This window comes from Engystomops pustulosus, chromosome 4, assembly GCF_040894005.1.
Source record: "Engystomops pustulosus chromosome 4, aEngPut4.maternal, whole genome shotgun sequence".
In the NCBI taxonomy this organism is placed as follows: domain Eukaryota; kingdom Metazoa; phylum Chordata; class Amphibia; order Anura; family Leptodactylidae; genus Engystomops; species Engystomops pustulosus.
In genome coordinates this window covers 82,675,508-82,700,697 of record NC_092414.1, presented here as the reverse complement: position 1 = coordinate 82,700,697, position 25,190 = coordinate 82,675,508, and the positions used below count along the sequence as shown (strand labels likewise).

Genomic DNA, 25,190 nt, shown 5'->3' with positions numbered 1-25,190 from the left:
AAAGCTATTGCGACAAAATAACAGATACAGTAAAATGTGGATTTTTAACCCCTTCCTGCCGAGGCCCTTTTTAGTTTTTGAATTTCCATTCTTTACTCTCCACCTTCAAAAATCTATAACTTTTTTTATTTTTCCATGTAAAGAGCTGTATCAGGGCTTGTTTTCTGCATAATAAATTGACTTCATAGTTAGAGTATTTAATATTCCATGCCATGTATTGGGAAGCAGGAAAAAATTCCAAATGCAGTGAAAATGGTGAAAAAACGCATTTGCGCAGAATTTTTGTGGGCTTGGATTTTAATGACATGTCTACTTCATCCTTTGGGTCGGTGTGATCACGGGAATACCAAATTTGTATAGGTTTTATAATGTTTTCATACATTTACAAAAAAATTAAAACCTGTACAAAAAAAAATAATTCTTCATTAAGAAGAATAACTTTTTCATACTTTGGTGTACAGAGCTTTAGGTGGTGTAACTCTTTGCGACTTTCGATGATGTTTTCAATGCTACCATTTTTAGGACGGTACAGCCTTTTGAACACTTTTTATTTTTGTTTTTTGTATATTTCAAAATGGCAAAAAAGTGGTATTTTTGACTTTAGGCGCTATTTTCCGTTACGTTTGATAGATCCTAACATGCGATACCTTACAGGTTTACAATTTTTACTGTTTATTTATATTTATATCAGTTCATGGCAACTGATTGCTGCCCCCGTTGAAGTCACGGGGGACAGCGATCGTATCCAAGATGGCGGCACCCAAGCAATGCCAGTATTTAAACACTTGCGATAGCTGCCGGCACTGACCACGGCTGTTAGCAGTGGGTGTTTGCTGCATTATGCAGCAAACGCCCACCATGTAAGGAGAGGGCTCATCCCATGAGCCCTCTCCATACACCCACAGTCAACATATGACCTAATACTATGTCACATGTTGGTAAAGGGTTAAAGGTGAAGTCCAAAAATTAGGGGTTGAGTGCTTATTATTCTGTACAAAAGCCAGAAGAAGCTTTTAATACATCTTCTTTAGTAAATACCTGTACCATTGTCTCTAGGAAAAATTTTTGATCATTTTTATTTGCAACTGTTACTTTGTGGATAGATGGAGAACTGGGTGTTGCTATTCTGCAAGATAGAGATGGTGTGTCCCGGCACAGTCTGATACTAGCAGCACAAATTGTTTAGTGTTAGATTGGGCCTTACCTAACTTCTAGGAGAAACAAAGGAATAAAGCAACCCAACCGGACAGGAATATTTACTCAGCTAAATATATAAGACATAATGTAATGACAGTTCCTCTTTAAAGGGGGTTTTATGTGATTAGAGTTTATTTATTGAGAAAGTCTCTAATATAAGTTACATTAAGCTCTCATGTTATTAAGTTAGTTTGGCTAAATGTACAGAAAAAGTCAACGGGATTAAAGATAATGCAACAGATTATTTTTTCTACTTAAAAAAATAAAGAGCTTTGAAAAACACCCAGGACATAGCTTTTTCAAGTTTTTAATATTACCATCTATGTTGATGTGAAGGCTTTGTTTTAGAGGTCAAGTTGTCATTTGTACCCATTCTGTAAAGTTTTGAGGGAGCATACAACAATGTGCATGTGCAGAGACATAAACCTCACGTGTCTAAATAAACATTTCCAAAATAATGCATTCCAAAATTTACAAAATATTAATGGGTGAAGCTAAATTTGTTATCATTTCAATACTATGGCTTTTTGTGCAGTTATTAGAACACATTTGGGGTGGGGGATTACTAATAGTGGAATTTTAAACACCAGCCTTCGTTGTCCACAAGTATTGACTGGATTAGATCTAGCCAAACCTGGTTTAAAAATCAGGAGCAGTCTCCGCTGTTTTCTGTCAGGGGCTTGAGTTAATTCAGGCCTATTCACGCCACTGCCCCCACCTGTTCGGCTCCACACCTCAACACGCCCAACATAAACTGAGTAATTATTGCCCATCATGTCCTTTTTTATTACTGAAATATTGTATTTTGGTTGATTTCTATCAATCTGCTTACAGTCACTTCCTTATAAACAGATTAAACGGTGGCACTTTGGGGGGAAATGTGGAATAATTTTTTTTTTTGAAAGACGTTATTAGGTAAAAGCGTATACGATGCAGCAGACAAATCAAATAGCATGAGCCACCATGAGACTTTTGTTGCGTTTGTTCTAAAACAGGATATGTAAATACGCCCCATAGCGGATAACTGGTATATACTTCATTATAATATTTGGTAATCTCCCACATTTGTGTCTATGTTTCCTTAACTTCAGAAGGGCTTTGCACAGAACAGTTCCGTTTTTGTATTTTTGAAGGGCCGAACTTATCGTAAATTTCCTTTTACATTACGTAGTGTCCAAATAATAATATAATCATATATGGATTTGCTCTGAGCAAAACCACTGCAGATCTCCCAGGCTTTCCATTTCTATTTGCTAGGGTTCTTCTAAAATGACCCATAAAGACTATTAGAAACTTATATAGGATTTCACATTTCCTGCTGTTCTGGCCTGACTGTCTGTGTTCGCTTTGATTTTCGCTTTTGTGAGGGTCTTATGTCTGTATTGCTTTCCTAACCCTGACATTGAAGAGTAATGGAATTATGTCTTTTTACCATAGGCTTCCTTGCCACCAGTCATCTGTATTCAATGAATAACTGTTATTGTTTTGGAGCCTCATTGCTCTTAGGTGTAAACGATATTGGTCTAAGCTTCACTTGTCAATTAGAGGATCTCTTGTGCTATTTTCTTAAGAAACTTCTTGGACTGTCATATTTACATAAGGAGATAGCTTTATTAGATTTCTGGGCATAGAGTTCGAAGCGATAAGAATTTCTGTTAAATGATATGCGGCACAAATTATCGTATCCAATTCAAAGTGCTAATATAAAAGTCAACAAATGCAATTACATATCAGTGATATGGAGATTGTGGTTTATCCACCATAGATTAAGTAATGTGGATATCATGTAGGATTTTTTTTGGATATGTGTCTTTTGTTCCCATTTCTCTCGTGTGAAATGTGCTGTACACAAACCCAATACCGCAAATTAAATCCTCACTAAAGGCAACTCAGGTTCTGGAATATATGGTAACCTGCTTGACTACAAACTACTTGGCATATATTCAATTGTGAACAACTAGCATCTTCCGCTTTAAAAGGAAGGATGAAAGACGGTCTCCCAGTGTTAGGGGTGGCTTGTCAGGTAAGTTTGTCCTTGCTGTTTACAACCTCAAGCAAATGGCAAAGTAATGTACACTGAGCAGGCAGCCAACACCATCTCTGCACTATGGAGTCTTAGGCGCTCCATAATTGTCTGCTTTGTTGTACAATTATAGGAATTATTCTCTAGAAGATATGCTGAAAAAATAACTGCTTAAAACAGGAGGCAAACAGAGGTGCAGTGTATCCGAACAAACTACAAAATGCAATACTTTTTAACAAATTAATTCACATTTCATTTTTTTCTAAATGGACCATATGTGAATTCCTTTAAAAAATAGAGCATGTTCTACTCTGATCCGTTTTTCTCGTATCACTCATAGGCTTCAGTTTATGAGAATCAGCGAAAAACAGATACTACTCAGATACAACTCAGCCATGAAAAACTAACATTTTTATGACCAATTTGCATCTGTGGAATCCATTTTCCACTGATCCTCCTAAAATATAGTCTGTGTAACAGATGCATGGATCATTACAAAAAACATAGAGGACTGCCTTGGTCAAGTGAGTACACACATAGTATGTGTTAAAGGGAAGATTGCCAGAATAAGCACTATGTCCATGGGGTTTTCTAATTATTATTTACAGGCGGTCCCCTACTTAAGAACACTCGACTTACATACGACCCCTAGTTACAAACGGACCACTGGATATTGGTAATTTATTTAGTCCTAGGCTACAATAAACATCTATAACAGTTATCACAGGTGTCTGTAATGAAGCTTTATTGTTAATCCTGATTCTTATGACAATCCAACATTTTTAAAATCCAATTGTCACAGAGACCAAAAAAGTTCTGGCTGGGATTACAATGATAAAATATACAGTTCCGACTTACATACAAATTCAACTTAAGAACAAACCTACAGACCCTATCTTGTATGTAACCCGGGGACTGCCTGTACTTTGCAATTATTATTTACAGACGACCCCTAGTTACAAACGGACCTCTGGATGATGTTAAGTTACTGTACTTTAGCCTTAGGCTATAATAAACAGCTATAACAGTTATCACTGGTGTCTGCAATGAATCTTTATTGTTGATCCTGGTTCTTATGACAATCCAACATTTTTTAAATCCAATTGTCACAGAGACCAAAATAACATTTTGACTGGGGTTACAATTATGAAGTATACAGTTACGATTTATATACAAATTCAACTTAAGTACAAACCTAAAGAACCTATCTTGCACGTAACCCAGGGACTGCCTGTACTATATATACATATATATAAAATATAAAAAAATGTATAAAATATGTATACCGTATATATATAATATAGGTCTTTACTTAAAATAGATCTTTACTTATATAGCACAATCATGTTCTGCATAACTTTATAGATTCCAAGGTAAATATACAAATAAAATAAGACATTACAGAGTAATAACATAGCCCTTTGATATAATAGTAGTGAGGCCTCTGCTTCCAAGAGCTTGCAATCATTGAATATATCACAACATTATGTTTAAAGTTCATGAAATTTATTTAAACTTCAGATATATTTCCTATTATTATCTAAGTAGATATGGATGGGGATGTCAAATGTTATCAATTAATTAACTAAGTTTTATTTTCAACAGAAATCCTTGGTGTTGATATTTGCATGGTTAACCAATGCTTTATTTGGCATAGCCAGCTGAAATTAAGTATACATTTTCCAAGCACATTACAGACAACAATGAGATCAAATAGAGTTAGACTGCAAGCCTCAATTTTATGAGGAACATCTTGCTGGAAGAGGCCAGTGTCAGGGTCAAACTGAGAAACATGCAGATGATCTCTTTACATACATTAATGTACTCCCTAAATACAAAGCCTACAGTGCTACTACTCTTCACATTCTTGCAGATCTGTGACTCGAGATTAATAGTGAGATAATTATGAAAGAAAAATAAGAAAAAGAATTTCATTTATTCAGCTGGTTTATGGACAATGATAAATGCCAGATAAAGAATACTCCACATACATAAAGCGAACCATATGAAGCTCAAAATCATCCTATATCACATATAATAATGGAATAAAAAAAAATAAATGTCCAGATTTATATTTTTAAATACATTTAGAAATATAATTATTTTCAGATTAAAAAAAAAATCAGTACTAACCTCGAAAGTACTCCATTTTTGCTGCCTGTGCCTTCTTTGGTGGCATTACAGGGATATGTTTATTTTCACTATTTTTGAACAACGCCAGGCGCACAGCTGGGTCTAAATGAAAAGGTAGATGTTAAAATTAAAAGGGAACGATTTGTTTTGGCCTTGTAAAGATTAAGCTACGCTTTTTAAGTTTAACAGGCAACTAAGATTCATGCAATTTAAGAAGAAAATTTTGTGCGTTTCCCCCAGAATATACTCCTTTTTGAGGAAATGGAAGCATTAACAGAACAGGAGGAGAAGAAGAAATAAATGTGATAAAGCAAAATCAGAAAAAAGAATATATATATAAAAAAAACAGATATAAAAGTTACGTTTTTTTCACAGAATTCTATATGCAGACAAAATGTGACGGAATGAACTGAAGTCCTTAAGTATCTCTAATCAGGAAGATGAGAAACTCTTCAATACAGAGGATTCTCAAGCCTTGAATCAATTTTTCTAATACAGTTTCATCTTCAAAGCATGTCTTTGCTATGATGCTTTTCATTTGTTAGGGAAGAGCCTAATTTTTTAAAGACTCCATTTGAAAACCACTGGAATTTTAACATGAGACTAGCAGCAATACAAATAGTTCATCTTGCTATCAATGAGCGCTGCTGAATAGCCAAGGAGCATTCATTTTATTTTGATCCATTTTAATAAAATACAAAGCTAGATGGAGAACATAGTCGCTGTGCATGACAGCATAAAGTAAGAATCACTAATGTACATGTACCAAAACAGATAAAGTATATCCTTATAACATGAAATTGTCAACCTTAAATTTAATAAAGCTTAAAAACATTCAGTGTTCTTAAAATCTTCATATTTTTATTTGTTGCAATTTTTTTAAATCTGTAAAAGTTATTGTAAGGGCATACAGACATGCCGATTTCCCAGGTGGAAAAAAACGCACTTGCGATGCGTTTCAGACTCTCCAAAATAATAGTTCTTTGTCAAGCATGACAAAGGACTATTATTTTGGAGAGTTCGAAATGTGGATATCTGCTAATCCGTTGGATGTTGTGGGCTTTCATGGATATATATGGTGTGAACTTATCTATAGGAGAGGTAAGCGTTTTATGTAGTTTAAAGGGAACCTGTCACCAGGAGACCCATTTTTAGCACTCCCCAGTCCCCACAGAGCATAGTACATACACTGCCAAAGTGTTATTTGTATTAAAAATTGGTTTTACAGAAAAAAAGATATGTTATATTGTACCTTTTATTAGCATCTGCTGTGTGACTAGGCAGTTGCCAAATAGGAGGGGCTGGAAAGGAGCAGATCCCCCCCACCCTTGGGAAACATGTGACCTTTTCAAATATATGAATAACTCCCCTCACTCGGGATTGGCTGTAGAGGAGCAGGGGGCGTCGCTAAGCCAAGTAATGGGTGTTTTCATATATTTGAAAAGGTCACATGGAGTAGCTGTTCCCCAAGGTTGGGGGGGAAACTGCTCCTTTCCAGCTCCTCCCAAAAGGCAACTGCCTAGTCACACAGCAGATGCTAATGAAAGGTACAATATAACATATCTTTTTTTCTGTAAAACCAATTTTTAATACAAAAACACTTTGGCAGTATATGTACTATGCTCTATGGGGACTGGGGGAGTGCTAAAAATGGGTCTCCTGGTGACAGGTTCCCTTTAAGATACTTTAGTAACAAATGATGAGCAAAGATGTTAAAAAGACATGTTTTTCACAAACATCAAATGATTCTGTTTAAATTAATACATTAATACATTAACTTAAGATTCATTTTGAAATTGAACCTCTATCACTGGATATCTATTCTAGTGAGGTTCTGGTCTTCTCACAGAGGCTGTCTTTTGGAGAAATGTTGAAGGATGTCCAGAGAATGAGAATTTTTTTTTTTTAATTTTAGAAAACTAATGCACACTAATGCTCATAAGGTATATGCCGTTATTATCACACAGCTCTGATTACTCATTTGCACATACCCTGTTTATATATACCTCAAGACAGTGTCCCACTTTACCCGCTTAATTTCCTGAATCATGGCACCTAGAAACGCAATTCTGGTGTCCTAATCAGAGATATACAAAGTTGCCGTAAGAAAACTTGATTTTTAAATAAAGATTCCCAAAGGTCTTTTTCAATTAGAAATACAACCAAGGGGAGGTTACCCTCTTTAATAGGACATCAGAATTGTGTTTCTAGGTGCCATGGTTCATGAGATATGACCAGCTTCAGAAGAATCTCTGAACCAGGCAAATGGAGATAGACTGACACTGTACACAATATTTTGGTAAAAGTTTTCACAATTTTATAAATTTTTATCAAAAATTACAAAAAGGCATTTATTGACACATTTTTAGTTATTTGTTTACTACTTCTATAAAACAAAAGTTATTAATCAAATTATCCTATCAAGTTAAAGTCTTACATGTCATGTCAAGTAAATATTGTTATGATATGTTATGCTTTCCCAAAGATATCGCCATTTAAAGAAATGCATAAAAATACAGGAAAAATTGACCTGGACATTCAGGCACCAATGACCCTCAGTCGAAAAGGGGTTAAGAAGATTTGCAGCAATTTTGCAGTAGGTTGTATAAATGAAGTCATTTTTTGTGATATTTGCCAGCACAGCATGGGCAGATATGTTAGTGTGCAGTATAAACATCATTCCAATTGTTTTTAGGTCTTATTGATGTTATATCAGGTATATTAAAAAAAATGCAGGTATACCCCCTTTAAAATGAACACACATATATGGATAGGGAATTACAAAAATAAGCCGCTATGCTTCATGCTCCGACTGTAATACCACTAATGTGAAATGATACAAAGTCCTATTCTAAATGCTACCCTCAATAGGTCAGTCTGTGTCAGGCATAGGGAAAAGGGTTAAGTTCTCTATATTTTAACTGATTAATTTGTGCTTTTGTGGAGATAAGCTACCACCAAAAACCTCCCAGCATTATATGCATATATGCTTATAGGGGCATCAGATGAGCTGTTGTCCAATTGGGCACAGCTTTCTCTTGTGTCATTACAGATAAAATAGAGGAAGTGAATATTATTATTATCATCTCAGATCGTGCTTAGGGTCACTTTTGTGGGAGAACTCAGCTTGTCTTTATTCAAGACTGAAAAAAGTGACGGAACCATGCGCCTCAAGTGAGGTAATTTGTAAACTCTTACGTATTCCATGTGTCTCCTGAAATATTAAATACATCTTGACAGAGAAAAAGCGAATATAATCATGATTTTATGCCCATTTTCCACTTTACGTTATTTACCTCCAGGATAAGTAAACCCTTGGTGGCTACAAATTAGGCCAAAGTTCTAAGGCTCATGATAGTTAGTTTTTTGCATAGTTTCATGCTTATATCAGTTTCCTTCTTACAAAAATAATGATAATTAAGGATTTACTCAGGCTTTTTACCTTTTTGATCCTGATAGTAAATTGTATAAACCTATAAGTCAAATCAAGTATTAAAATAACAAAACACCAAAAATGTCTTTATAGGCGAAATACAACACATTGTACTGCCAGACCTTCCAGGACGCTCCATATGCTTTAATGTATCAATTAAGCTATAGATTAGATTTGAAGCTTTCATAAGACTTTAGTCTAAACCTGTCCCTTGAACCAATGAAAATATAAAGGCATTTTTTATTATGCCCGGTGGCACAAGAATTTATACCTGTAATGAAAAGCTTTATGTTCTCTGTAGTGTTGAGCAAATCTGGGCTTGGCTCAACACCCCCCCCCCCTCACTGTCAACGCCCATGATCTGTGCTTGCGAGTGTTAACTGTTTAAATGGCACTATCAAAGTCGATAAGCGGCATTTAAATCGCCAATTTAGGGAGGATCCTTGCTCCCTGGCGATGTCATGTGCGCATCCGCAGTAATTTAAATGCTGTTGGTGACTTTGCCACTGACATTTAAACAGCTAACACTGGCAATTGATGCTTGGGGTTTGGTTTCGGTGTCCAGACCTGGACAGATTTTTAAAATTTGGGTTAGCCTGAACTCGACCAAACTCGAATTTTAACGGGTCCGCTCATCAAGTTCTCTGGAAGGACATGCTCTGCCTGAGACCCTTAATCATTGTATATTATAGGGTACAAAGATGGATTCTCACGCCGAGAAGTTCTAGCTAGGGGATAATCATGACCAATAGCCTCATTGACATAGAGTTTACAGATTACAGATTTCTTTTCACAAAGGTTCATTTGGAATTCATTTTAAGGGTCTGAATAAGGACAGGGAGCAATGTGAGTATTGACAAACTCCAAGATAATAACTACAGAAAGTAAAAACAAAACTACAGATAAATATAAAAATAAACTATATAATCCGTGTATGTATCTTTAGTTCTGAAATCACTTACCCAACATTTTTTTATGTTTTGCTTGCTTAGACTTCATTTTCTGGGCTCTTTTCAGCATCAATTGGGCAGTAGATGCATCTTTAAACCCCCTGCAGGAAAAGATATTAACATTCATAAAGCAGAGTCCCAAAATGACACATCAAGATATTGTAAAAGGAAGTATTTTACATACCACTCCTGAGAAATTTTTTCCTCTTTCTCCGATTTGAAGCAAATGTCAGTATTGGACTTCATGCTATACACATGTGACAGATCTTGTTTCTCCGACCTGACATCAGATGAAATAGTAGGCTAGATCAGTTAAAATCGAGATCTACTAAGGCTTTGTAGTCTAAAGCCGCTCCAGCTAACTGTTTATACATTCCAAAATCTAAAATAAAATCTACTTTAAATAGTGGTGGAAAGCTTTATCGTGAAAGGTTCTAAAAGTCTGGTTACATTCGGAAATGTTTACATTTCAATTACTTAAGGAACATTTCAAAAATTACCGTTAGCTCACAAATCCTGACCTGCCTAGTAAAAACATCCATATCTATATCGAGAGATGCGTTTACCCTCTAATTACATACAGTGGAAGCTTTTAAATGATTAAATAGTCAAAATAATAATTATTTCTGCTGGTACATGGTATTAAAGACACCATACCGATACAATACAAACATGAGTTCTAGACTCACTACACTGACAACTATCTGTTTTTTAAAGGGATAAACACATTGCATTCAGTGTTTGTGATCATTAGTTGTTCTTTTTGAAAAAAAAAAAGACTGAGCTATGGGTATGATCTTATATGTTATTGTTAGTGTAGTCTTAAGATCCAAAGTCCAAAGGTTTATGTACAACCCTTTTAGTTTTAGAAATTCCCAACTAAAAATGCAGAGCAAGCAAATAAACTTGCTGGCAGTTCAGTAATGTTCCATTTCTCTCTGGAAATGGAACGTTCTACTTATTAAATTAGTATTAGCTGTTTATTGGATTTAGCCGTCAGGTGACCCATTTAAAAACAGAAATATGTTCTTGGCTTCCTGGCAGGCATCTTTGCGGTTTTGTTTCCAGTTTGTCAAGTTCTTAGGGAAATAGGCAAGTACTAAACCTAACAGCAGGAGCCCTGTGTCTGTGATTTGTCATTCTGTACATCCTCTGGATTTAGGTTTATATTATTTTGTGTACATTTTCTTATAGTTTAAATAAAAAAATTGTGAAATAATACACCTAGAAATATAAGTAATATTTCTAAAATATGTCAGTCTTGTCAAAAGCTAGTCAGCAGGCTTATCTCCTGGTATACATCATAACAGCCCAACAATGACAGGTTCTGCATTAAAAAATGTGAATTTAAAATTTATACACATAAGTGTATTGAATATTTCTTACCTGCTAGCAAGACTGTCTTTTTCATATCTATGTCCTCTGTCTAGTGCACAACCTTCAGAACCCACCCAGGCTTCTTGTGGGAAACTTGGTACAGAATATTCTCTGTCTTCTACAGGAACATAGCTCTGAGGACAAGCAAATGTACAAAAAATTAAATACTTCCCATACAGGAGAATTGGCTGTGTCCGTCACTGTGTTGGGAGGTAAACAATTGCATGGGTTGCATAATGGGTAAATCTGACAGTAACAGAATAAAAGTTTAGGTGGTCATTAATATTTAGTCTCTGAAATTTGCACAATTTATTTGGGGGTGATGGGGGGATTGGGCCTTTTTCAATTATCTTAGATGGTGTTAAATCTGGCATTTAATAATAATTATTTATATAGCGCCTACAGATTACGCAGCGCAGCACAAAGCATTACAAATTGGTTTGAGTTTGTTGCTTTTTTGTAACAATTTAAAGAAAAAAAAGTTGAAGATTTTTGAGCCACCTATTCTAATATTTTTCCTATGCCAGAAGGATTACAGTTTTTGCGCAAATATTTGTGACTTTTGAAACTGTTCCACAAAAATCCTTGCCTTTTTTAACATCAACTTCTGGATTCTATAGATAAATCAGATGCAGCACTGGCAACCTAGGTTGTAGCAAAATTTGCTGAGCAGGTGAAAAAGTTGCCAAAAAGGCGCAAATCTACTAAAGTGTCCAAAAAAGTTGCAAAAAGAAGTGCATAAAGAGAGAAAAGAATAAACGAAATCCCCCATAATATACACATTAAGGAAGATTTATCAGAGGTGAAGGGGGAAGAAATGTTCTAGCTACTCATGGCAACCAATCAGAGCTTAGCTGAAATATTATAAGCAGCTGTGTAAAATGACAGCTGACATCTGATTGGTTGTCATGGGCAACTAGAACAGTTCAGACACTTCTGATAAATCCCCCCACCTTCCATATTACAATACGTGTACTTAAAATATATTTATTTTACAAAACTTTAAACAAATTAAAATTAAAATACAAAAATAAGAAGCTTTTAAATGTTTCCAAATACACACATGAGAAAAACTGATTCTATAAAAATGTTACACTAATTATTTAAATGATGTTTTAAAAATGAATTAATAAAAAAAAATACCCTGGTGAAGGAGTGGTTAATAATATATACAAATACTTGGTACAATTTCACATGGCATCATCATAAACAAACTCTTATGACTGACAGAGGCAGTATTGTACATTGTTTAGAGACATCAAATGGATGGACAGTCGCATGCTGGACTGTCACTCTATGAAAACTGCTCCCCAATGTGATCTTGCAAAAACCACTTGTAATTACTTAAAATTATGTATATAATTTATATACAATTAAAGAGAACATTTAAAGAGAACACAGTTTTATTATGTCACTTTGGGTGTCAATGTCGGAAGCGAGGTGGGTGGTCAGGGGTGTGAACGAGTTGCAAAAAGTATATAAAAAGGTATCTGCTGGATTTTTAGTCTCTGCATAGAAATAGTAATTCCCTCATAGAAAAAAATGTTGATGAAAAGGTTATGAACATATATCATATTACCAATGTCCCCGGGGCACCTTTTGGCTCCATCACATTACAATGGGGGGACTTTATTAATGGACTTGCGCCACAATTCTGGCGGTTCTGTGCCAAAAAAAGTATGAAAAGCCTTACACCACAGTTATCAAGGCTTTTTAGACCTGTTTTTAGCCATTTCCCGACTTGCCTGAATGAAGGGCGTGGCCTTCGGAGAGGGGTGAGTCTTGGTCTAAAGTGGGCGTGATCTATTTGAATGTTCCGTGCGCCAAAAATTGTGACACAGAGTTTAGACCATTTAAAAGTAGGTCTAAACTGGAAACCAACATTCTGATCCTGCACCAGATTCATTAACACAGTGATAAATCTGGTGCAGAAAATGACTAGGGTTTTCCTCCACTAAACTGACGGAACCTGGGACACGGGGGTGGGGGGGTGGTGGTGTGTGAATATTTTATAACGGGGTGGAGTGAAGAGTTTCATTTCCATATTTTTATAAAATTGTTTTTGCCGCAATACTGCCATTCCAAGATTAAAGAAAAAAACGCTCATCTCTTAGAAAAAGTAACAAGCACTTTAAACCTGATGGTAGATGTCCTTTAACTGTGACCATAGTTGCTGCAAACTCAGCAGGCAACCATTTATGGTCTGTATTCTGCCTAAAACAGGTACATGCAATTATCTTTCAGTGCTCCTAATATTACTGGCAGTGATACTGGTCATTCTATCAAGGCCTTAGATCCAAAAATTGAATTTCAATACCAAGGGAAGATTTGTTGGATTGATAGCAACACTGGTGTTGCAACTATTACACTGGGTTGGTTTGGTATGGACAATTACAAAGGACAAAATAAGCTTTATTGAGCTGCCAGCTGTTTTATATAAACACATAGAAAAACTACATTTGAAAGGCAATAAAACCATTTCACCCAAGAATTGGGATGCATGAAATAATAGTGAAAGATAAAATATTAACATAAGCTCGAATGTTGCCATAACCTTGAAGATCCTCAGCTGTTGATAGAAAATTGTTACATTGTTTGTAAGTGCTACATCAACTAGTCATTTCTCATCCACAGCCAAAAACACAGCCGACACATTTCAGAAATGTGTTTTTTTAAATTCTTTCTTAGCATTAAGCTACTGTGAAACAGTGTTGAAAAACGTCCAAAATAAAGACAAAGATATGAAATATAAGAAATATAGCAGCTGGGGAGAGTAAAAGTCAATGGCATCTTAAAGCAGGGCAATAAATCACTACATGAATCACAGTGGCATAACCTTAGCGGATGATGAAAGGCTAAGACATCTCAATGACATGTTACCTTTGGTCGTTCTGGTTTACTGAAGAGATGTTGTGCTCCAGAATGGAAAACGGCAGAATCAACGCTCCAGCCTTTCTCGAAAACATTCTTAAAGAAAGCCGTGTAAATGAAAATCCCAAATAAATTAGAACATTTGCAGTCATGCAAAATCAAGTGTAAAAGACAAACAAACATTTTCTCATTTGATTTCATGCAATTTGACATTTTTGTTTTTTTTAATAATTGGGTGTCCATTTGTGTTATTGTTACTACATCTCTGTATAATCCCTACATTTACCATTCTTTAAAAAATAACAATATCATGAGAGGCTCCAGGCTGTCATGGCTACCAACCACCACCATCAATGATGTCCCTTAGGATGTGGCCATGAGTGGTAATATGGTGGAGCCCGTGTGATTCTACTGTGCCATGGTCTGGCTTGTCTGTTGCACTAAACAGGTTGACAGCAGCTATTGGTGCCTGCGGTGAAAGCAGTGATTGACAAAATGCTTTAGAGGGTTTGTACCAATTATTTCAGTTATCTCATGTCCGCATGGAAAGGATAGAGCATGCTGATTGGAGAGGGTCCAACAGTGTGAGATAGCAAAGCCCTACTTCCTACACTACCGTACAATTTACTGGAAAAGAAGATACATGCTCTTCCAGCCATTCCACCCACTAGTGAGAACTAGAACCCTGTGCTCCAGACTGCTGGGATCCTCACTGGTCACAAAAAGGGAACCCCAGCAGTTCGGAGCACAGTGGTACACATTTTTTTTTAAATGAAAAGAATAAACTTTCAGGACAAATTACTTGATAAGTCAATTACTTGCTACGTCTTACTTCATCAAAAGTAAGTTCTTCCAAATTCACTTCTTCAAAGTCATCTTCTAGTTCTTCTCTATCTATAGCAGCTAATGCAGCTGCTAACCTTTTTCGTAAGAAAAATCCTTTCCAAGCTGCCTATGGAAAAAAATAAAAATAAATAAAAATAAAATCATCAGACACCTAGAAGAGGCATGGATCATCTCCAAATACAGATTCACAGCGTTATCCCATTAGGAAGATAACACATCTTGGAGCTTTGTTTAATAGCTCAATGATCTGTTTTTTGAACTTTATGTGACATCTAAAACTACAAGACAAATTAAATGCCTGCATGTGTCTGAAGCTAAGAATACCCAAGAGGGTCTCTTCAAGAGAGCAGAAAGGAATTCTTGCACTCCCCTCACCGCATGCAGCCTGGGTCAACTAATTAATAATTTGACAATTCCTTTAGGGTGTTTAAGAGCCTCGGGGAAAAGAAGATACAAAGAGAAAGCAAAGTGTATACTTGCAACCTTTAACATCCAAATTAGTGTGACTCAAACAACCTCTTGTCTGAAACTTGTAGGGTTAGAGTGTCTGGCTATTTATAGAACGGAGCTATGGGCAGTTTGAGGCTATTCTTACTCTGAGAAAGTGGTAGGCACAAACATTGTTAGCATCCTTTTTAGATTTTATAAATATACCGTGAAGAAAGAAACGTGCCTATCGTAAATAGGAGGATTGTTCTATTCCTTAGTAGTGAAAATATGACATAACATTTAACACAATTCACATTAACCTACAAGAATAGTGGTGATTCTGCCAAACATAAAAACACAATGGGGCACATGTATCAAACTGTTGGTTTGCCTTTCTCTTCATTTGAGACTTTTTATGGTGCTTGTGCTCATTTCCAACTTTTTTTGCGCTTAAAACAGTCTCCTTTCAAAGTTTGTCATTGTCTAGTTTTCTGCAGTGTTCCCTGAGTTATCACCCGAATCCGGGTGAAAAGTTGAAACTTTTTTAAAAATTAAAAATTTAAGGCTGCCTATGACCAAGCGTAGAAATTAGTTTGGAACTGATTGCGACTTTTGGAACTGCTAAGATACATCTGACCAGCAGAAAAACCAAGAAAAGTCCCCAAAAAAATTGGACAAAGATCTGTGTGTGTGGTAGAGGGTCTATGTGTAGAAAAGTGATAAATGTGAAAATGTAGAGACTGTGTATAAACAGCAAGGAATAATTATTATTAAATATTATTATTATGTAATAATCATTGCATAATAATTTAGAAAACATTCAAGCATCTTTGCACATTAGAAATTTTAAAGCCCTAACACAGTGATGGCTAACCTATGGCACTGGTGCCAGAGGTGGCACTCAGAGCCCTTTCTGTGGGCACTCAGGCCATCACCAGAGATGACTCCAGGTATCTTCCTGCAGTCCCAGACAGCCCAGGACTTGCTGTGCACAGAGCTATTTTAAAGTGATAGCTCTACCTGGGACTATTTTCTGCTATATTGGTGTCCTCAGAGTGCTGGTATCAATGAAAACTGTGACAGAGAAGGGAGTATAAATCACAAATTAAATTTCTGTGTTGGCACTTTGCAATAAATGAGCGGGCCTTTGTTGTAGTTTCGGCACTCGGCCTCTAAAAGATTTGCCATCACTGCCCTAACATATCATACAAAATCGGTTTTCTGATCATTCACATTGAAATGTCTGAAAGGTAGAATTGGGGTCCCATGTACACCTGTTGTACAAAAAGTGGAGGAAGAAAAGTATGGAGAAGGAGAATTCAAGATACCACATAGGAAGGGGGGGGGGGGAGATTTATCAGAAGTGTTCTATTTACCCATGGCAACCAATCATAGTTCAACTTTTATTATCCCAAAGCTATTTTTAAATTAAAGCTGAACTCAGACACATTTGATAAATCTTCCAATGCATATCTATGGTAGAAGCTCCAAATATAAATTGTGTGTGAGGAATATTTACCTGTATTACTGTGGCAGCCTGTTGTTTAACCTCAGATGTCTTGGGCCTTGTACAGTTCTTAATAGCGGATATTTTTCTGCCGTGATATTGACGCCATGCTGACTGTATAACAGAAGCTGCCTCATGAAGCTTCGTATAATAACAGATATCTCTCCTTATTACATACCCTCTCCATCGAGACTGGATCAGAACTGCAGCATGGCTGCTTGTGCAAGATGGGAAAAAAAAGCATTATAAATACAAATAAACATATCTGATACTAATGTTAAATATAATTATAGATTTTTTTGCTCTATTTTGTGTACCAAAATAACTTTCACATCTGCATTAGTGGCACAATAAGCATGTGGTGGTTTTCCATCCAGGAAAAAATGATGGGTACCCAAATGTACCCCTGCAGTGTGCATATGAATGGACTGGCGGATGTATAATACTTGCCCCTTAACTCATTACTCTTATTGGCATTGTATTCAATGTAAACATACCTTTACAAACTACAGAAACAAAACATTAATCTGATACTTCAAAAACTTCATCCTTCCACAATGCAGCTGCATGTCTAGGTGATTCAACCACTGGTTGAAATGTGGGAGCCACATCTGACCCCAGAAATGGCTTCAGTAGCGTTCAATACAAAATATTATTTATAACTCTTTCCATAAAGTATTGGAGTATGAAATTATTAGGTAGTTACAGGTACTTTGTACATGGTAGAAGGAATGATGGGCTTATAATATATCCGGCTGGTTAAATGCCATAAAGAGATGAGCAGAACTATTTGTTGGTTTGTAGATTTGGCACAAATCTGTCACTTTTTCAGGCACCAAAGCAAATCTGAATGTTTTCTGTTTTGCTTTGGATGGAGCTTTTAAAATAGCGGCTGTGTTTTAGATGGATAAAGGCATCAAACAATCTTTTTAAACTTTTAGTGAAGCTTCAGTGAATCAAATCTTGGCGGCAGCACGTACATCAACTTTAAGCATTACACTACTGCTTTTTGGATATTCTGTTACAGTACAGTCCGTTAATATATATAAATATATGGTCAAATTGTAGTAAATTGAGCATTGTCATTTGATGGTAGAATTCATAAAAGGCTTAAACGCTACTACTGCACATCTGGATATATGTTCTGTAACTGGTGGAAGGTACAAGTTGAAAAGATGAAAGGTGTGCTACTTACACTTCTTTAGAACATTCTTCAGTGCCTTTTCTTGCAGAAATTTCTGATCGCTGAGGCTGATTTTTCATGCTTTCATTACGATTTCCACGATTGCTTTGTTCAGCATTTACAATGGATTGCTCATCTACAGATGGAACTTGGTGAAGGAGGATCTGCTTTGTGTCTGTGCGTTTATCTTCATGAGGACCACTGATAATGTGAGCACCATTCTGACTTCTGTCAAGGTCTAGTTGACTCACACGGCCTCTCGAAATCTCTGGATCTTCTCTTTCAGCAACTTGTGTGTCACCGTACTCATGTGCATATCTATGTACATTGCTAACTCGTAATATTTCTCCCAGTGAGTTACAATACACCTTAAGTTTTCCTAAAGACAGGTATACTCTATAAAAAAATGAGTAAACAATATATTTATATATAATGGATAAACATCAATAACAATGAATGTTTTTAAAAACTTTTTAATATGTTACTACATACCCCTCCTCACTATTTACTACATGCCAGAGTTTACTGACGCTGGATATCTGGTGTTGACAAAATGCCATGAAACTTCCTGGTGTTGCTGTGTGGAATTTATTATCCTCAGATTTTATTTCTTCATCATTCAAGAATCTTAATGCTGGTAAAGTTTTATGTAAAGTGGATCTAAAATGAATAAAGGTGACATATTGAGGAGCTACTTTGGTAATTTCCGTGTACATATTTATAACCACAATTACATTTTGGTTTTACTGTGACCATAGAAAAACAGGAAAACTGCAAAGTAGAAAAGTATAAAATGAATGAATTAACAATTAACTGCACTCACTCACTTATATGGTGTGCAGAGTACCTTTGTAGTGGTACTAGTAATTATCACTGTGTACAAGTAACATCGGTATTAGTACAGTGTTTTAATTCAGTATGAAGATTGTAAACAATAAAGTTACATTCACATTTCGATTTTTTTACATGTTCAGCGTGTCTGCTTAACAGATTCATTTACATATACTGGCAGATGGAGGCATCATTTTGCCTCCATCAGCGCAGGCAGGAAAAACATGGGTGGGAAAATGCAGCAAGCAGCATTTTTTAAATCCTGCTTCCTGCTGGAGAGAGTGTATATGCTCACCAGAGGCCATAATGGCCTATGGTGGATGGATGCAGCTGTATTGCATCCACCCCTAGCCTCCGCTGAACATTCACAATGGGAGGTCCCCAGTGATGTAACTGACCATACCATATAAGGTCAGTGATGTAATTCAGGAGTCTCTTTGAACATCATCAGCAGGCAATGATTGGCTCAATGCTCCTCTGGTCTCCTGGTGGTAAATGGAGCAAGATGACATATCCCACTGTAGGTGCAGAGTGGGAGACATCCTGGCCCTCTGTTGGAGGATACGTTGGGAATCCTCCTGACCTATCCTTACAATGGAGGGCTGCAATGAGATGTGAATGTAACCTTACTATAAATGCTAAATTTTAAAAATGGTCTGCATGGACAAAAGTAGATAGAAGGCAAACACACTATATATACTATATAATGAATGCTGAAAATAAGTGTGTCAAAAAAGCCAAAAATGTAGTGTTTACATACAAGACAAATCTTAATAACACTCACAACCACACTGTAGTGCACAAAGCTATTCAATACTAGAGTGGATGCAATATTGTCCACCTTGTACCAGCCTACACAATCGAAAGTAAAGGTACATAGCTCTACAGCTCTTTTTTGTAAACAATAAAGTACAAGTACCAATATATATGAGGATGGTATGGTGTAAAATATTGGTCATTCAATCTAGAGAAAATCTCCTATGGATCTCTAATCGTCAGGGACCTCATGTTGGATGGGCCGCACACTTCCTCCATGAGGTCCCAGCTAATTAGGTGTGGTATTATCTATTTGTTCTGTGAAAAGTATGTATCATACTCTCATGCTTCATTTAATATAGTACTTTTCTCAATATGAGGTAGCTGGGACCTCATGGGGGAAGGTTATTTTGTCCATCCTCCATAGGAGATCTATAGGAGATTTTCTCTAGATTGACTAATAATTTACACCATACTTGATACTTTTACTTTATTGTTTACAAGAGAGGGCTGTGCACCTGTGTACCTTTACTTTAAACTGTGAAGGCTGGTACTAGTATTCATTAGCTTTGTTAACAACAGTTTTACTTTAAGATTTTTTTTTCTCTTTTTTTTTTTTTAAGATTTGTAGTGTTTCATGTATTCGCTTTTGACACACTTCTATTCCTTGTTCTTTGAAATGAAGCCTTACTATATCATTTTAGTACAGTATGTGATTATCCGCTTTCATATAGCCTAATTACCTGGGATTGGCATATGGTATGGTAATAATATATGTAAATTATATAGTAGTGTCCTTTGTAAACTTTATTAACTGTATGAGTGTATTTATTCGAGGTACAATTGCATACATTAAAAACTGAGCAAGGGATAAATATATTTGTAATCACTTTATAAGGGAGTAACACACACTTTAATAGTCCTTAGCCATGTCTTTAAGTCCTTTACACCTTAGCAACATTCAAGGAGTGTGGAAATCTCAGGTTCAAAATCTTCCCTGGGGCCATAAGACACTAGTTACGCCCCTAGCCAAAGCCTTATAGTGAAAATGATCATAATCCGTTCTATCAGCAGAGTAGGTTATTCAGTTTGTTAAATGATCAGAGGTCTATACCACCAGGATCATTAAGCCTATAAGAGTCGAACACGAAATTCAATTATATCAAATTTCCCTATAAAGAAGACGTTGATGAGTGAAGCCAATGTATCCACAGAGAAAAATACTGTACAAGCCAGTGCTGAGTAGTTATAAATAAAATGGGTGCCAAATCAAGTTGATAAATGTGTTAAGAAATATAACTGGGAGTTAGAGGATCTCAACAGTAGTTTTTTCCAGCTGTTTCTCACATGTTGAATGCCTGAGTCAATATTTCATTTAGTGAAAACTTCCTAGTGAATATTTAGGCACTTAAGGGCCTGCATTAATCATGGCTGCAGTGAAACACGTTCCCCTAGGAGCCCAAGAACTGATCCTTGGGTTTCATTTGTAAAACACAACCTCTAAGTTCTTGGGTTTGATGGTGTTATCGCTGGCTGCACATGAAAGCGGGCAGTCGATCGGAAAATTTTACAGTTAATTCCTAAGCAGGTATCAAGGGGTTATGAAAAGTTCATTAGTAGACGCCGCATGAATACAGTCAAAGCTGAATTCAACAACTTCATAATTTTTAATATCCCATTAGTCATAAGTGTCTGAAGAAAATAATCCCATGTCCAAGTAATAATATATAAGCATGAGGAATTGATCCATCCATGTCTACAACTGATAAAACATTAATATAAGAATACATATAATTGAATTATTGTAGGCAAACACATGAAACACACAAGTATACTTTAATCACAATTTTGTTTGCACCATTATAATATAGTTAACATCTGAGAATAGAGTCAAGATCTGACAAATTCATATAAAGGTATAGTTAGTGCAGTTAATAAACTAGTACAAGGCTGGAAGGTTCTAAAAAACAGGAATCAATTTTCTGTTAGTAGTCACATAAGGCTCTTGAAGCACCCTGCTATTCCTGCTGTGACCAGCTCCTGAGGCCGGCGATTCTACCAACTGGTTAGCATTACAGCCTTGCAGCGCTGGGGACCTGGGTTCATGTCCCAGGTCAACATCTGCAAAGAGTTTGTATGTTCTCTCTGTGTTTGCGTGGGTTTCCTCTGACGCTACAAAACATACTGGTAGGTTGATTAGATTGTGAGCCCCATTGGAGACAGGGACTGATCTGGCAAGTTCTGTGTAGCGCTGCATAATCTGTGTGTGCTATATAAATAAAGGAATTATTATTATTATTCTACAGATTCACAGATCTTATGGTAAAAAAGCTATCTAAACTTCTTTTCTCTAGGCCATCGTAGTGACTTTTTGTTTTTAAGGGGATATTGCATTGAACAGCTTTTTTTAAAGCTATAATTGATTCTAAGGTCATTTCTGATTTGCATGATCCAGACAAGCAAACTGCTGAAACTCCTGCTTTCAACAGAAGTGGTCACACTTGCTGATAATCATTTATTCAAGGATACTTCCTATTGAGTAAAATTACACATAATTTATTAAACAGTGCTTCAGCATTTTGGCTAGTACTATTTAAGTAATTCTATAACCCTTTTTTATTATGTCCTGACACACAAAACCACTTGTTTTTTTTCTCATTATTCATAATTCTCTATGACAACTGATGATGCCACCTGCTCTAGATTTAGGAAAAATAATAAGTCTTAGCACTAATCGAGGGCAATTGGTTATAATAGGTTATTTTGAAGCATTTGTTTCAAGGCAGAAAATGTTCTAGGTTGTTTTACAAGTGTATAAGTATAAAGGCTCCCTAATTTATTTAGTTGTCAAGCCTTCAGATCATGTTGTGTGGTCCCAGAAGTTCTGAACTTCTGTAGGCTAGGTTAAAACCTTCTCTGTAGTGATATACCATATATGAAACTGCTAAACATGTTTTGCCATTAAGGAGGATTCAGAGAAGGAAGTGAAAACTACAGTTCCTGTCCCCAGTTCAAGAATTTTTAATCTTCCTCCCTTTTTACTGTGTGGTCATGATATTTATGAGGGGTCTAGGTGTCTGGATCAGTTCTTTAGCTTTCTGCTTCTATATCTCGCAGAGATGTGTGTAAAATAGTGGAAAGCGTAATTCAAAGCCAAATAACAATTAAGATACCACTAAAGAACAATGACAGAAAGGCCTCTTTGGAGTTTACTACACAATTGTTTTAAATGGAAAAGTACTCAGTTTTAAGGCACTTGTGGGACTCTGATGCAAGTCTCTAGCAGTCAAGTTTTAGAATTTCAAGTCCTGAACATTAACCACACAGGAGCATTCTCCTTCAATGTACTGGAAATTGGCTGTTAAGTCAAATTATTGCTCCCTAGAGAAGACAGTGAGATGAAGGGAAGAAATTAACATATGGGTACTTATAAGCAAAGTTTATATACCCAATCTATTAAAGTGGCTTAAGAAAATACAGTAATATTTTACTTTTACTGCCAGACATCACAATTAATCAGTACAAATATTTATATGAAACCATTAAACGCGTTACGTTATGAAGCGATAATTCTGAGATTTTTGAAAAGATAACGTTTTATGAAAAGATTAGGTTTAATCTATAAAACTCTACTTGTAATCACTGCGACCTGTTATTTTTTACACACAAATGTGAATTTACTGAGCACAGTGGGGCTGGTAAGTTTATAGTAAAATTTATATCCACATATGTGCATTTTTATAGCTCACCTGGGAGCACAGCGCTATTACAGATGCAGGTTATGCAGAAATGTATCATTCAGGCAGTTCTTTCTTGGCAATCGCTGAAAACAAACCTCATCAGCCAGCAAAAATAGCAGGGAAGTACTGGCAATACGGCTAGCGAATGCGTATCACGCAAACACATGGGCTAGCCTGACATCTGCAAGCACTTAAACTAAACGTTAGTAACCCATTACTGGCAGCTTTAGTTACAGCTATTATGTTTTCTGCTACTGAAGAAAGTGTTCATGACTAGTAGAGGTTCAACAATTACACGTAGACTGGAGATCAACATTAGAAAATAATGTATGATCCCCTGATTTTTTTCAGAAATAATTTAATCTCTATCGATCAATATTTGAAGGATTTTTGTAAGGGGTATACCATGCTACTTGTACGTGTTTTACAAAATTACCAACGTATATCAATAAAACCCCTTTATTTTGGCCCAGAAATATCATTGTGTCTGCGCCACTTTTATGTCTATGTTTGCACTAAAAAAGAAGGTCTTTTGAGCTTGCATGTGTATTTATGAAGCTACTTTTGTGTTCTGGTTGCACTTTGTTTGACACTTTAGAAAACTGTATATTTGGGCCAATGTTTTCCATCAGATTAAAATAAATTTAACTTGCTTTTATCACCAAAATTAAGTGTGGACCACTGCTCCACTGTCCACACAACATGCTCCTACGCAAAGGTGAATCTAGCCTTTTGATTCTTTCTGCTAATGAGAGGTTTGGTCACTGAGATTGGGCTTTTAAATGATGAGACAGATCCTTACCCGGTTCAGTGCTGCACTAGTGAGCAATTCAAGCTGCATTGTAGAAATGTTTTACCCGTGGAGATTCTTGCCATTATCCTTTCCTCTCTTGCTTTTGTCTTTTGATTGCGACCAGCCTTCTTAGGGTACTTGAATGAGTTTGTGATATTGTAAAAATAATGTTGTAAAATATTCTATGAATTAAATACTTGGAATGACCAACTTCTCTTGTTATGGCTAATGGAGTCAACCCTTTAGCCTTCACCTGGACAAACTGCTGGGTTTCAATCACTTTGGAGTGGCACACCATTGTTGCAAGGTCAGTAAAAACTGGCAAGTTAGGCTGCCAGTTAAATAGGGTTTGTCAGATAATTAAGGAAATTAGCACCAAATGAAATCCAATAACTTGCAGGTATACGAGGGCGCATCAATAGGTACCCGTTTTTGACAACAGTGGGTGTTTCTGAGGGAAGTTGGTGTTGTCATCGTGTGCTGCCATCTATGAAACGACGGCAAAACAAATTGCAGACTGATTGATTGGTTAGTTTGGATTTGGCAGACATTTGAGTAAGACGTGTTTTGTGATTTTCGCTAAGATAGAAAAAGAGCAGTATCGTATATATATATATATATATGATACTCGCTGATCGACGAACGAAAGTGCGTGAAGTAGCAGAGGCCGTAGGTGTGTCGAGTGGAACAACAATTAAAATTTTACATGATAAGCTGGCAAAGAAAAAATTGTCACCCCGATGGGTGCCGCGATTGCTCACGGTGGAAAAGCGGATGCGGCTGTTAACTTCAAAGCAGTGTTTGGAGCAATTTAAGGGAGATCCAAAGGAGTTTTTGTGTCGAGTTGTCACCGTTGATGAAACTTGGATTCATCATTACACACCAGAAACTAAGCAACAATCAAAGCAATGGATTTCTCCTGTTGAATCTGCTCCAAAAAAGGCGAAGACGGTACGATTGGCCGGAAAGGTCACGGCGACGATTTTTTGGGATGTGAACGGCGTCATCCTCATGGATTTTCTAGAAAAAGGAAGAACGATCACTGGACAATACTACAGTGAGTTATTGGACCGCTTCGACAAAAAATTGAAGGAGACATGGCCGCATTTGTCGAAAAAGAA

At 36.3% G+C, this 25,190-nt stretch overlaps 1 protein-coding gene across 1 annotated transcript in view; it reads right to left on the bottom strand.

Annotated features, from left to right (window-relative positions):
* LRRIQ1 (leucine rich repeats and IQ motif containing 1) overlaps positions 1–25,190 on the bottom strand; it is a 102,245-nt gene that overhangs the window by 32,386 nt on the left and 44,669 nt on the right. Inside the window, exons 14-22 of the mRNA XM_072146512.1 lie at positions 18,442–18,609; positions 17,962–18,345; positions 16,779–16,980; positions 14,817–14,936; positions 13,994–14,080; positions 11,123–11,247; positions 9,921–10,016; positions 9,749–9,837; positions 5,354–5,455 (exon numbers count right to left, since the gene is read on the bottom strand). Coding sequence (XP_072002613.1) covers positions 5,354–5,455; positions 9,749–9,837; positions 9,921–10,016; positions 11,123–11,247; positions 13,994–14,080; positions 14,817–14,936; positions 16,779–16,980; positions 17,962–18,345; positions 18,442–18,609 — 1,373 coding nt within the window. The remainder of the gene's footprint in view (positions 1–5,353; positions 5,456–9,748; positions 9,838–9,920; positions 10,017–11,122; positions 11,248–13,993; positions 14,081–14,816; positions 14,937–16,778; positions 16,981–17,961; positions 18,346–18,441; positions 18,610–25,190) is intronic.